Source organism: Grammomys surdaster, unplaced genomic scaffold (genome assembly GCF_004785775.1).
Source record: "Grammomys surdaster isolate TR1022 unplaced genomic scaffold, NIH_TR_1.0 373, whole genome shotgun sequence".
Lineage (NCBI taxonomy): Eukaryota > Metazoa > Chordata > Mammalia > Rodentia > Muridae > Grammomys > Grammomys surdaster.
The window spans coordinates 1115676-1130120 of NW_021604792.1; the positions used below are offsets into that span (position 1 = coordinate 1115676).

Here is a 14445-nt window from a genome sequence, read left to right on the forward strand (position 1 = left end):
GCAGCCTGTGCTCTCCTGATCACTGTACCACCTCTCCAGTCCACTTGTCTGGTTTTGAAGCAGGGTCTCCACATGCAACCTCAGAACCTCTAACTAGGCATCATCCTGCCTCTGCCTCCTAAGCAGAGATTACAGGCAAAAATACCACTATTTCTGGCCTTGAAAACTATCTTTATACTCGATTTTTAGACACACTTCAAGTATAAAAAAATGTTTTTATTATTTTGTTTGTTTTTGTTTTTCTGAGGCATTGTCTCAAAATGCAGTCTTGGAGAGAACTGCTATGCAGACCAGGCTGGCCTCAAAGTCCAACTGCCGCCCGCTGCTTCCCCAGTGCTGGGACTAAGAGCTTGCCTCTCCAAATTCAGCAATGGGTCCTATAAATAATTACGGTTTGACTATTTTAATAAATCCATAGTCCACTCTCATGTAATATGGAGAAGCCTATGTATTATTAGGGAAATGGCATAATGGTACATGCCTAGATTCCCAGAACTCAGAAGAAAAGGTGCCAAAAAGTCAAGGCTAGCACAGCCAACATGCCACTATGTAGAATTCAAAGTACAGACGCTTGATTTTTTCCCCCTTTTTTAATTATATAAAATTTTTTAAAAATTCTTTGATATTAATCATATGTAGCCTAGATACTCTTATCTCAACTTCTGAGTGCTAGGATTATATAACACCCAGGTTGTCTCATAATTCTTTAAAGTATATTCATAATCTGTTGCTTAAATAATTTAATTTCCAATATACCCACCTATGCTTATACATGAAAGTCAGAAGGGACTAAGTCAGACTAAGAGCTCAGGCATCTCTTCCAGACCAGACCTGGATTCAGTTCCCACACTCAAGTAGCAGCTCACAAGCCTCTGTCTCCAGTATAAAATCACCAGGCACACATACACGCAAAACACCCACACCCGTAAAAGGAAAGGAAATTTTAAAGGGGGCTGGAAAGATGGCTCTAATCCCTTCAAACAACATGGGCTGGCTACATGTACCAATCCTGGCACCATCTCTCAGGCTGGCTGAGTCCCATCAGGGTAACTGAGGCTTCCAACAGGAGCCACACTAACTAACGACACTGGTTCCCAGTTGCTCTCCTCTCCAGTGCCAGAATCTTGGAAGTCACTATGTCCATTTATATATTTCTACTATAGCTTTAAAGGGTTCATTTCTTCAAAACAACATATCTAGCAACTAACTGAAATCCAAAAATTTCATCATGTAATCCTAGCAAGCAGATAGGGTAATAACAATTTAATAATAACAATTTCTTTTTTTTTTTTTTTCTGTTTTTTTGAGACAGGATTTCTCTGTGTAGCCCTGGCTGTCCTGGAACTCACTCTGTAGACCAGGCTGGCCTCGAACTCAGAAATCCACCTGCCTCTTCCTCCCAAGTGCTGAAATTAAAGGCGTGCGCCACCACCACCAGGCACAATTTCTTTCATGAAGAAAAATTCTATTTACAATGATAAATAAATACAATAAAAAAAACAGAATGAAAAAAAAATGACAAAACCAACCCCTCCACGCTGACCATCTACATGTATGGAGCGGATGTGGTCTGCCAGGTCTGGGCTGGAGTTGAAGCACGCCTGGCACTGGTCCCAACAACAGTTATAGGCAATGTGTTTGCTTGAAGCAGTAGTGCTCCCCTGTCCATTCATCATGGCTGGAGTCGAACGTCCACTGGAAATTGTGCTGTCTATGTCCATTAGAGTACTGCTTATGCTACAAGAGAAGAAAAGGGCTGTTGTTACGGTTAGAAATTCACCAAAATGTGTATCATCTTACAAATACTGAATTACATACAACATTCTGCTGCATACAGCTAACACTTACTGACCAAATTCTTCATTGCAATGCAATGCTTTGAGATTAGTTGGCAAGAAAGTACAAGGTAAAAATAGGACATTGCCTCAAAATCACATACAAAGCTGAGTGGTGTGGGACTGAGGTAGGACTGCCAAGAATTGGAAGACAGCTTGAGAGAATGAGATTCACTGTGAATACATCTTAAAGGAACAAACAGGGGCTGGGGATATGGGTAATGACAGAGCATTTTCTTAGCATTAGCTAGACTAACTAGCCTACAAGTCAAAAACATCACCACACACGCGCACACGCGCGCACACACACACAGAGGGGTGGAGGGATGGCTTTGAAGTTACCAAAACCTAAATAAGTCTTCTCTTGCCCTGGAGTAAACCAAGAAACTGGAATTTTAAAATGTGCGCTTACTGAAACCCCTAAACTAATAAGCTGCAAATAGAATTCCCTGGATCTCCCACACCCTAATCCTTTAAGATTTAAGAGGCCTTTAAGATCTGGGAGGCAGACAAACTAACTCCTAGATGGATACCTCTGATCAGGAGGCACACAAGGCTGCAGCCACCCCACCTCACCCAGAGGGGAGCTTAGTTCATCCACTGACAAAAGCTGGACACAGTAGGAGAGAAGAGCCGAGGGTCTAAGGTGGCCGGCCCACCAGGCTCCGTCTGCATTCCCACCAACAACACAGCACCCACTGCTCACAGGCTGGTCTGCCAAGCCAGGTTCATGTCATGTCCGTGAACTCCAAGGAATCCTCTAACCATAAGCACTGGGCACAGCAGGGGAGCCCCAACTGCCTAAAGCCCTTACAAAGAGCTAGCTGCCCACAACTCTGAAGGCCTTCCGGAGGGAGACTCTCCTTCTGTTTTGACACCTGAGTAACAAGACAGACTTGGTCTGGCAGACAATCAGGCAAGCCCTAAAGATTTCTGAACCTACTGGGAGAATCCTCTCTATCCGAGGGACCCCAGCTCAGTCATTTGCCTGTCTTCACTGACTGACCTTTTGGCCTTTCTTTCCTGGGAGGGCACCTGCAGACCAGGCTAGCCATCGCTCAATGTATAGTACACTTGACCTTAATTAAATGCTCCCTGACTCTCTGGACTGACTGCACCTCACTACTACTGAGGCAACTGGTACTGCCTACCATGCACATTTGTCCTTTTATTATTTGGTTTAACAACACAGGATTTCTTTATATAGTCCTGGCTATCCATGTAGACCACGTCGACTCAGACATACTCCTGTCTCTGCCTCCCAAGTGCTGAGATCAAGAGAGTGTGCTTTTGCTCACACTCAGGCTCACTCAGGCGCGCTCTCTGTCTGTCTCTGTCTCTCTCTCTCACACACACACACACAGCCTTTTTAAAAATTATGTACAATTTTGAGTATGCCTCTGTACCACTTGGTGCCCAAGGATACTAGGAGGGCATTGGATCCCCGAGAACTGCTATTTGTGAATTTGCAAGTCACCATGTGGATGCTGGGAATTGAACTTAGGTCCTCTAGCATATAAACCACTGCTCTGAGCCAGTGAGCCATCTCTTCAGTCCCTTTTTTAAACGTGTTTTTGTTTTCTGATACAAAGTCTCACTCTATAGCCAAGTCTGGTCTAAGAACTCATCCTGTCTGTCTGTCTCCCTGGTGTTGAGATTAACTGCCTTTGGGATTGAGATATCTTTACCACTCATTTTGTACCTGTAGCATGCTTTTTGGTTTTGAGGCTGAGTATCATGCCCCTAACTCCAGGTAGTCTAGGGATTTTCAAGTGGCTTCTTAGGGACTTGCTTTGAGTGTTTACATCTCTAAATGGTAGATTGGTAGGCAGGAGTTTTTCTTCCCTTCTACCATGCAGATCCATCCCAGCTTCCCTCAGGCATGTGGGACGGCACTTTAGCTGATAAGTCATCTTGATAACACCCACCCACTCACCCTCAAAAAATCATTTGACAGTCTCGCCAGGCTGCCCAGGCTGGCAACAATTAAACTTTTTTTTTTTTAAGATTTATTTATTTTATGTGAGTACACTGTAGCTGTCTTCAGACACCCCAGAAGAGGGCATCAGATCTCATTTCAGATGGTTGTGAGCCACCATGTGGTTGCTGGGAATTGAACTCATGACCTCTGGAAGAGCAGACCGTGCTCTTAACCACTGAACCATCTCTCCAGCCCCATAATCTTTCATTACATTATTCATGTGTGTTTTTTTTAATTGTTTATTTATTTTATGTATGAGTATGCTATAGTTGTCACTACACATACCACACACCAGAGGACATTGGATCCCATTACAGATGGTTGTGAGCCACCATGTGGTTGCTGGGAATTGAACTTAGGACCTCTGGAAGAGCAGTCAGTGCTCTTAACCACTGAGCCATCTCTCCAGCCCACAATTATACTTTTAAAATTCATCTCTATCCCAAAAGTCTATCCCAAAAGTTTATCAATCGGCTTTAGCTTGTGAAATCTTCCTCCTGTTTTTTGGGGGTTTGTGTTGTTGTTTTGTTTGAGAAAAACCATACTGTCCCAGGCTGCCTGGAACTTGCTCTGTAATCAAGCACAGCCTTGAACTCATGGACCTCCTCCAAAATCATCATCCCGTCTGGCTCATCACATTTTTATTATGAAAAGCTCAAATTGGGGTATAACAAAGTGGTAAGCTGCCTCCATAGCAGGTCCAAGGTCCAATTTCCAACACCAAAGTCAATCAGATTCAGTTGCAGCCAGAGTACACTGCATTAGTGGAATACAAGAAGGGAAATTTGGGAGGGGTGGGGGCGGGGTGGGGGACATGACCTGCAAGAGATGGCTCACTGCAGGTAACCTGGGTTACAATCTGACAATGTCTCAAAACCAAACACATTAACTGAAGAGCTGAGAAATAAACTAAAATGTGACAAAAAGTATGAAGACCTGCCCCCCAAATCAATATCAGATACCGTTTTTATTTTTTTTTTGTATAGAAAAGTTTATTAAGGGCATGCATGGGGAGGGGAGTTAAGAGGGTAGTAGAGGCAGAGAGAGAGAGAAGAGGAGGAGGAGGAGAAATAGACACCAGCCATGAGCATGTGGAGAGAGGCGGGGGGGGGGGGAGAGAAAGGAAGAACAAGAGAAAGTAAGCGAGCTCATTTTCATTTTTATGTGTTGGGGCTCTATATAGAATTCCATTTGAGGAAAATTTTCAATCAACTACTGGAAATTCATAAGTTGTTTTAATTCTGAATGACACACAGCTGTACATACTTATAGAGCAGAATGCTGTTTCACTATCTGTACGAATGGAAGAGCAAACTAGAGTAATGACCGTCCCCTAGCCTTTAAACACCATCACCTGCTGTAGCCCTTGCACTAATCACTGTGCGGCGCAGGAGGGAACACAACAAGTTATTCCAAGTGCAGCACTGTACCCTGTAAATTGTTTTTAAATTGTATTTTCTCAACAGACATCAAAATGTCCACTACTGTGAGAACAGCATTTTTATATTAAAGGGCTGGAACCCCCTGTGCTGAGCGTGACAGGAAAGGATTAAGGTACTATGAACTTAGCAGGAATGGTTACTCCAAACCCTTCCTTAAAGAACAAATCAATGTCCTGATTTGAAGTTTCCAATAAGAACTTCCCTAATCTCTAAGAAATCAGACTTCTTTCTTTCTTTCCTTCTTTTCTTTCTTTCTCTTTCTTTCTCTCTCTCTCTCTCTCTCTCTCTCTCTCTCTCTTTCTTTCTTTCTTTCTTTTTTTGGTTTTTCGAGACAGGGTTTCTCTGTGTAGCCCTGGCTGTCCTGGAACTCACTCTGTAGACCAGGCTGGCCTCAAATTCAGAAATCTGCCTGCCTCTGCCTCCCAAGTAAAGGCATGCACCACCACTGCCCCGCTACCTTAAGTTTTTTTAGTTGGGTTGGGTTGTTTGATTCAGGTCTTCAGGAAGATCCCAGACTGGCTTTGAGCTTACAAAAGGAATGAGCCATATGTCAAAAATCTACCTTGTGAGTAATAAGCAACCTGTGTAGCAAACTGTAGACAACCTTAAGACCATACAAAGGATCCTGAATCTAAGCGCTAATGAGGCAGCCGTGTTGGTACCAAGGGCTTCTCTTCTCATCTGTAATACCTAGGACTTAATTACTAGGACTGCTGTAGCCAGGCGTGTCCCTTCTTTAGGATCTGTCTGCAGTTGGGTGGCAGAGGTGGGCATATCTCTGAGTTCCAGGCTAATCAGAGCTACATAGTGAGACCCTGTTTCAAAAAATAAATAATTAAAAACTCAGGCTACTTCCCAGCACTTGGGAGGCAGAGACAGGCGGATTTCTGAGTTCGAGGCCAGCCTGGTCTACAGAGTGAGTTCCAGGACAGACATACACAAAGAAACCCTGTCTCGAAAAACCAAAAAAAAAAAAAAAACCCCAGGGTAAGGGGCTAGAGAGATAGCTTAAAGTAAAGCATATGGCTGTCTCACTGAGCAGATCGTAAAAAATTAGAAGTACATTAAAAATCATTAACCTAAACCAAAAAATTATTACTGTTATTGCTCTAATTACATATAATTATCACAGTAAAACAAATAGCCAAAATGGGTTTTTCTAATCAAGATGAAAAGACACACAATGACTATCCTCACAATGACTTCTCTAGAGAAAGACAAAGGATTTGTCTCCCCAGGACCCAGCAGCACTCACTAAATTGGTCAAAAGGGACTTTATGCAACAATGATGAAACGCAGTCTGCAAAACAAGCTGGCTGCTTTCCTCTATGGCCTCTCACTCCACACTGCACACTGGGTCTGTTTCTCAAGTAGACCGCCCTTCAACACCACTATGACAGTTCTCTAGCTGGAGACAGTAGCAATCATGTTCAGACTAACAGTGGAAATGCCTCACTTTAATACAGTTACAACAAAGTGTCACCTATTACTTTGGGGGGGGGGGGAAATGTCTTTTTCAGGAGCCTGGAAACACAGTGATTAAGAGCAGGCCAGCTCTTGCAAAGGGCTCAAACTCTGTTCTGGGTACTCACACTGGGTGGTGGTACTCACACCAGTGAGTACCTCTAACTCCAGCTCCAAGGGACCTGAAGTCTCCGGCCTCTCAGGTACCTGTACTCAAAAAGATCCAATACAGATAACAGACAGACAAAAATAATTTTAAACAAAACTATTTTTATAAGTCCCAGAAAGCCAGGCGGTGGTGGCACACGCCTTTAATCCCAGCACTTGGGGAGGCAGAGGCAGGTGGATTTCTGAGTTCGAGAGTTCAAGGCTAGCCTGGTCTACAGAGTGAGTTCCAGGACAGCCTGGGCTACACAGAGAAACCCTGTCTCGAAAAAAACCAAAAAACCAAAAAAAAAAATCCAGAAAAATATAATCCAAAAAAATGACATTTAAAAAAAAACTGCCAGGCCAGTGAGATGGCTCTTTGAGTAAAGGCACTTACTATAAAAGCCTGGGCACCTGAATTCAACCCCAAAACCCACATAGAAGTTGGAGAGAACTGACTCCAACAAGCTGTCCTCTGATCTACACACAAATAAATGTATAAGAAGGGTTTAAAAGTCTCTTTAAAAACTGCCACTAGGTATTGCTGATCATGCTGTAATCCCAGAACCCAGGAGGCTGATACAAGCAAGATCTTTGTCTAAGGCCAGCCTCGTGTACAAGTGAATTCCAGGTTAGCCTGGTGTAGGAGAGACCTGCCCTCTCAGTCCCCACTAAAAAAAAAACAAAAACACACACAAAAAGGGGGGGGGGGTTGGGGATGGGATAGATGGTGCAGCAGTTAAGATCCCCAGCACCCACGTGGCATCTGATAACATTTCGTTTATGATAACTTTCGTTTAGGGGATTCAGCCAATGAATTCTATTCCAGATACCAACATGATGGAAGGAAAGACTCCTACAAGTTGTCCTCTAATTCCAACAACAAAATACACATCCCAAAAATACATGAGGAAAAATTTAAAGATCCTTGTGACTCTAGCACAAAGGAGGACAAAGGAGATGGATCAACAAGAAGGCTATCCCAAAATGAATGCGAGCGCGCGCGCTCACACACACACACACACCCCAAAGGGGCCAGAAAAGCAGCAATTGTGTTATGATGTATTTTCATTTTTCATTTGTAGTTTCATTTTGGGGGGTGGGGTAGGGCTGGCTGTTTTTTTGTTTTGTTTTGTTTTTGAGTCAGGTTCTGGATATATTAGCCTCTGCTGGGCTGGAACTCAAGTAGGCTAAGCCAACTTATTGCTTATTGATATTTGCTGGATGACCCTCCTGTCTCTGTCTACCAAGTAATTAGATTACAGGGGTGTACAACCCTCCTCAGATATTGCAGAGTTCTGAGGGTTTAAAAGTTTGTTTTGCTACTAGGTGAAAAAGTAATTAAATGTTATCAAAGACTAAAATAGAAACAGAAGCAGTGTAGAGGTACTGCACATCCCGCAGTTGTCAAAAGCACTGGCTACTTTTCCACAGGATCTGGGCTTAATTCCCAAAACCATCCTAACTCCAGTCCCAGGGCTCCCAATGGCACCAAGCACACATGTGGTACAAACGTAAGTGCATACAAAACACCCACACAGAAGTAAACAAAGAAACATCTATCAGATGGAGGGGCAGTATCTAGCTCAGAGAGCTCTGGGCTTCCCTTTCACTCCTTCTTAGATCATCTCTAGGAGAACCAACCAGTCCACATTGATGCCATATGAACTACCCAGAGTCCAAGCTCCTGCCACACTGCATGAATGGTCCATGATGAATTGGCATCGTGGTTCACTGCATGACTACCAATTCTTCACTCCGGCTTCCACCATTAACAAATGACAGGTGAAGTATAAAATCTAACATTCTTCACTTTTAATTAATCAAGTTTGCTGAGCTAGGTGTGGAAAGACTTGCCTGTAATCCTAACACTTTGGAAATCATGTTGTGTTACAAGGATCAGGAGTTCTATGCTAGCCAGACTACACAGACCCAGTCTTAATATAATAAAATGACTTGATAGGTGCTATGGCAAAAGTCTACTGTAGAATTAAAAGTCTAAAGTCAACATACATGATGGATCATGTGGAAAATATGTTGTCACCCTATCTTCCAACCCTCACCCCCCCAAATCTTACGTATCAGGCGCTACACTCACACTCTAAACACACACAACCACAATCTTTAAAATACTACTAAATATGCTTTAACCTATTTCTCAACCATTTTGTACAACATATCATTTAATCAATTTAGAAATTAGTCACTTACAATACACTACAATACTTCTATGTAAGGCTGGAGAAATAACTCATGTTAATCCACAGGCAAACATTACTCTTCGGAAGACCAAAGTTTGGTTCCCAGAACCCACCACAGGAAGCTCACTGCTGCTCTAAGGGGACTCAATGCCCCTGATCTCTGAAATCACTTGTATCCTCAAGTGCAGATATACACATAACTACATATGAAAGAATCTTTCAAAAACAAAAATGTCGGGGCTGGAGAGATGGCTCAGTGGTTAAGAGCACTGACTGCACTTCCAGAGGTCCTGAGTTCAAATCCCAGCAACCACATGGTGGCTCACAACCATCTGTAATGAGATCTGATGCCCTCTTCTGGTGTGTCTGAAGACAGCTACAGTATATTCATATATAATAAATAAATAAATCTTTAAAAAAAAGTCTAATGTATGTTTGTAAAGGACATCATTAAATCAAATTCTAATATCTAGGCATCTCTAGTTAATTGTTTTTCTATTGTTTTCTAACTCAATCGTTTAACATATTTTCTTTTTTCCTTTAAGACAGGGTTCTTGTTTCAACCCTGGTTGTCCTGCAATTTGTGCTCTGTAGACCAGGCTACTGCCTCTGCCTCCAGACTGCTGGGATTAAAGGCATGTGCCACCACAGCTTTTCTAAATGTTTTCAAAACCTGACCATTCCAACAGAGAAAGTTCAGACGATAAGGTAAGGATGCTGCTGTCACAGGAACGCCTCAACCTTGTCAAGGACTTTAAGCTGCTAGATCTTCATCAATTAACTACAAACCTTACAACTCATGAAACCAACTATGAATCCACAGATCGGTGCCCTCTAAAGGTAAGCTCAAGAATTCATTCTGGATCCTAAGCAGCATGATAGTTCACACCCGTAATCCCAACATTCAGGAGACTGAAGGCTGCCATGAGTTTGAGGCTAGCCTAGCTTATAGCGAATGCCAGGCCAGTCTAAACCAGAGTCAGACTCTGTCAAAAAAAAAAAAAAAAAAAAAGGCTCTTTTCCAAACTTAATCTAACTCAGAATCATAAAACTCAAAGCCAACAAGAGGTATTTCAAAACCATCAAGGCTACAATCCAATTTCTGCTAGTAAGGATTCTTCACACGGGTAAAAAAGCTACTGCCCTGAAATGATCACCACAATTAGCGTTTTTTTCAGCTGCCAATGTTTAAAGGCATTAAGAAAGCAAGAATGGGCAGTGAGGTGGCTCAGCAGGTAACTGCATTTCCTGGAAAGCCAGCTGCCCTGAGTTTGATTCCCACAGATCATACAAGATGGAGAGAACTGTCGAGTCCCCCTTAAACTTTGTAGTGCACCTGGTATACACACATACACCAGTAAACAAATGTTAATAAATTAAAGGTAAAAGGAAGCAAGCATGCTTGACTGTTTTAACCTTATCTGGACTTGATACCAATATTACCCTTCATTATGTCAAAATTGGATATCCAATATCAAATGAAACCTAATTACTTAACTATTGTTTAACCAGAAATTCATTGCCCCCTGAAAGTAAGTAATGAAGAGGGTGGAGGTAGGGACAACTCTAGGACAAATAACACTTATTATTTCAAGTGAATTATTCTAGGCCAGAGCTGTAAACCACTGCAGCCATATCTTCCTGTCACCATGTACTTGACCCCCTCCCCCAAACCATAGTGTGGACAGCTCCCCAAGAAGCATCTCAAAGGTCTAACTAACTGCAGGTGTGAACAGTCACAGCTCTCTCTGTTGTCCAGCAGAAAAAGGCAGATCGATCTGCCTAAGGATCAAAGTTTGAGGACAGCCTGGTCTACACAGAGTTACAAGACAGCCAGAACTACATAGAGACTGAATGACCCTCACCTCCCCAAAAAAAGACAAGGAAAAAAAAAGAAGAAACCCACAGGCTCTTCCCATGCTCGATCTCACAGCATGGCCACAATGTGACCAGCCAACCTCCTAAACACCCTCCATCTCCTCCTCCTCCTTCCTGAAGAATGAAATCAAGTGAACTATTCCAAGTCTTCTGAGTAATGGAGGTGTGAGCTTTGTTTCACACCCAGCTGCATCTCCACAAATGTGGTTTTCAGGGAGACACTCAATTTGTTTCCATCTTCTTAACGGAAGTTAAAATAACCCCTCTTGCGCACCATACACGAGGATGAAGTGCAGAAATGTCAAACATGGATGTGCACACGTGCACACTAGGCAGAAGAGCTGGGAGGCTGTCGTCAATGAAACATACACTGCAATGAGTAATAGCACACGCTTCATTGTGTAGTTAGAATCAACTAGTGTTTCTCAAGGGCAGACAAGGCTTTAACTGAGCAGAGTAACAGCTTCCAACAGCACAGTAGCCCCCAGATAGGCTGCTCCACGGCCCTTCCCGACCACATCTACAGTTTAGCACAATGTTTCCTAAGGAGCAGTCTGTTTTACATCCACCCAAGAACATTTCTTGTGGTAGATATATGGTGGATGCTGCATTTGGGAGGCTGAGGATTTCTGTAAATCCCAGACCAGCCTGGGCTATAAAGTGAAAGAAACCCTGTCGTAAAGAATGTTGGAGGAAAAAGAACAAGTATTTACTTATCTCAGTTTTAAAGTGTCAAAAAGAACTCTTGAGGTTTTTTTTCTTCTTTTTTTTTTTCAGACTTTCCCTTATCACTAACTAGTAACATGTTCATCTTTGTTGGGAACCAGAATTCCTAAAGGCCTCAGAATGCTTTAACTTAAAATCAAATCAAAATCCAGGGATAGTGGTGGGTGTCAACTCTATCTAGAGGCTAAGGTAGGTAAGGCTGAATTCTCAAGTAAGGGCAGCTGGGTTATATTATTAGGCAGACACCTCCCCAAAATACAACCAACGGAGAGAAATCACTATAAATAAATTGTAATCATCAAAACACTAGCAGACGGTCAAAAGTAAACGCTAATGTATTTTAAGAACATATTACGCATGAGATTCTTTTGGAAGTACATTAAAAATCGACTTCAATTATGAAATTTTACAAGCAACCAAAAATTAGAGCAGCTACCAAGACATACATTTCTTAAATGTCCTATCTAGAACATGCTCTAGAACAGCGACAATTCCTCCAGACACCTCCCCGATTCGAGACTTTAAAAAAGAAATCACCAAGAGGGATGGGACTCCCACATCAAAGTGTCACTGTATAATGCCGGTTTTTTAAGCCACATCCTAATTTTTTAACCATAATGGATGTACCTTGTGACTTCCAATTCTTTACGATTCGGCAAACTTACTATGAAGGATATCAATTCAAATTCAGTGTTTCTTTCCACAATGGTCTGTGTTTTAAATAAACTTGGTCGCTCAGATTTTATGACCCAAACTCAAATGCCCTGAGAATATGACTGACATACGTGAGGGATCTGAGAAGCAGTGATTACACATAAAGGACCAACAGTCCTTTTTTAAAGTAAAGCAAAGCCAGGGTTGGGGGTCTCCTCCCTGCACAAGTTAGTTCTGTGAGAGCCAGGCGACCAGCCATATTGGAAAACACTTGTCAATTTCAGTTCTGACAAGTGTTCCCGAACGCCGATGCACGAAGCTAACCTTGTGTACCGAGGTGTACATCAAGGGCCTCTGGAGTTCGGCTGGAGCGTCTGGGCCGCTTTGGGGGTACTGTCTCCTGGATAGAGTCGTCCTTCGGTCCGAAAGGAGAACCGCGCGCCGAGGGGAGGGTGGGGAAAGGAGAGTTGAGGGGGATGGTGAGGAGTTGGAAGCCGCTCAGTGGCGAGAGAGGGGCGCGGCGGCCGCCCGGGATTTCCAAGTTGAGATCTGGGGGGAGGGGCCGAGAATCAGGGGGCGGGAGATCGCGGAAAGTCCCCCGGGTCTGGGGTCCCAGAGTCGGGGGCAGGGGAGATCCTGGGAGGACGTTCCCAAGGCGAGTGGGCGGGCGGGGCTGGGAAGGAGAGGCAAGGAACGGAAAGGACTGCGGCAGCGAGGAAGTCCCCTTGGTCCCCTCGGCGGAGCCCAGGAGTCTACACAGAGCAAGGGGACCGCTGCCAGGTCCCCCGGCTGGGCCACGGGTCCAGGAGGTGGGAGGGGATCGGGCAAGGAAGTCAACTCAACGGGGTCCAAGAGGAGAGGCGTCCCCTAGACAGGATCCAAGGGGAGTCCCCTGGGTCCCTTCGGCGGGGTCCGAGAGGAGTCCCCTAGACGGGATCCACACAGAGTCCCCTCGAGTCGGGAAGGTGTCCCCTGAGTCCCCTCGACGGGGTCCGGGAAGAGTCCCCTTGGCGGCGCACTGACCTGTCCTCCGAGTCCATGCGGCTCAGCGGCTCCCCGTCGGACGACATCTCCAGGCTGCCCCGCCGGCCCCCGGAGGTCGCGCTGCTCCCGCCTCCCCCGGTGCCGTAGCCCTCGTCGCCGCCGCTCGACACCACGCTACTGCTGCTGCTACCGCCGCCGCTGCCGGGGCCGCCCGGGCCGCCCCGAGGTCCCTTGGGCTCCTCCAGGCCCTCCTTCCCGTCCCCATCGCCGCTGCTGCTGCTCGCCGCGCCCGGGCTGAGCGAGCGCGTCTCGTCGCCGCTGCAGCCGCCGCTGCTGCTGCCCACCAAGCTCTCGGCGCTGCTCTCCTCCTCGGCGCCGCCGCTGCTACTGCCCTCGTCCTCGTCGTCCTCGTCGTCCTCGTCCTCGTCCCCGCCCGCCTGGCTGGCGCTCTCCGGGCTCGGCTCCGACATGGTCTCCGCCTCGCCGCCCCCCGCGCCGCCGCCCGCTCCGCCGTTCAACAGCAGCGCGGCCACCGCCTCTGCCTCCGCCTCCTCGTCGTCCTCCTCCTCCTCTTCCTCCGGAGGCTCGGCCCGGCCGCGCGCCGCGGGCCCGGGGCTGCCGGGGGACAGCGGGCTGAGGCGGGAGAGCTCCTCCAGGTCGGCCATGTCGGTGAGCGCGGCGGCCATGGCGGCGCCTGCTGCTCCTCCGCCTCCTCTCGCCGCCGCCTCCTCTCGCGGCGCGCCGCCTCGCCCCCGCCCCCCCGCGCCCGCACGCCCCAAACTCCTCGCGGCCGCCGCAGAGCGGGAGGAGGGCCCGCGGGGCTGCGTCAGGCTGCACACGCGCTACGGAGCCCGCGCGGGGACACGCGCCGGAACGCGCGCACTCAGGCGGAGGAGGCAGCGCGCCTGCGCGGCGGCCCGCGGCAGCCACTCCTCCCACCCCGGGCAGCCCGGCCCCTCAAGAGTTTCTCTCGGCCTTCCCACGCCTTCCCGCTCCGGGTGGAGGCGGCACAAGCCCTCGAAACCCGAAGCCAGTGGGGATTTTTTACAGCCCTGTACTTCTCTAGAGAAAACCATCCGCTCAGAGAGTGTGTGGGAAGGTGTCCTGTTGAAGGGAGCCATAAGTGGAGCAAG

At 46.1% G+C, this 14445-nt stretch overlaps 1 protein-coding gene across 2 annotated transcripts in view; it reads right to left on the minus strand.

The window, feature by feature from the left end:
- The window catches only part of Aebp2 (AE binding protein 2), a 34965-nt gene extending 20967 nt beyond the window's left edge, over window positions 1-13998 (minus strand). For both annotated transcript variants that reach the window (XM_028781028.1, XM_028781027.1), the window contains exons 1-2: window positions 13352-13998; window positions 1530-1737 (exon numbers count right to left, since the gene is read on the minus strand). In XM_028781028.1, the coding sequence (XP_028636861.1) occupies window positions 1530-1737; window positions 13352-13998 (855 nt within the window). The remainder of the gene's footprint in view (window positions 1-1529; window positions 1738-13351) is intronic.
- Between the last annotated feature and the right edge of the window lie 447 nt (window positions 13999-14445).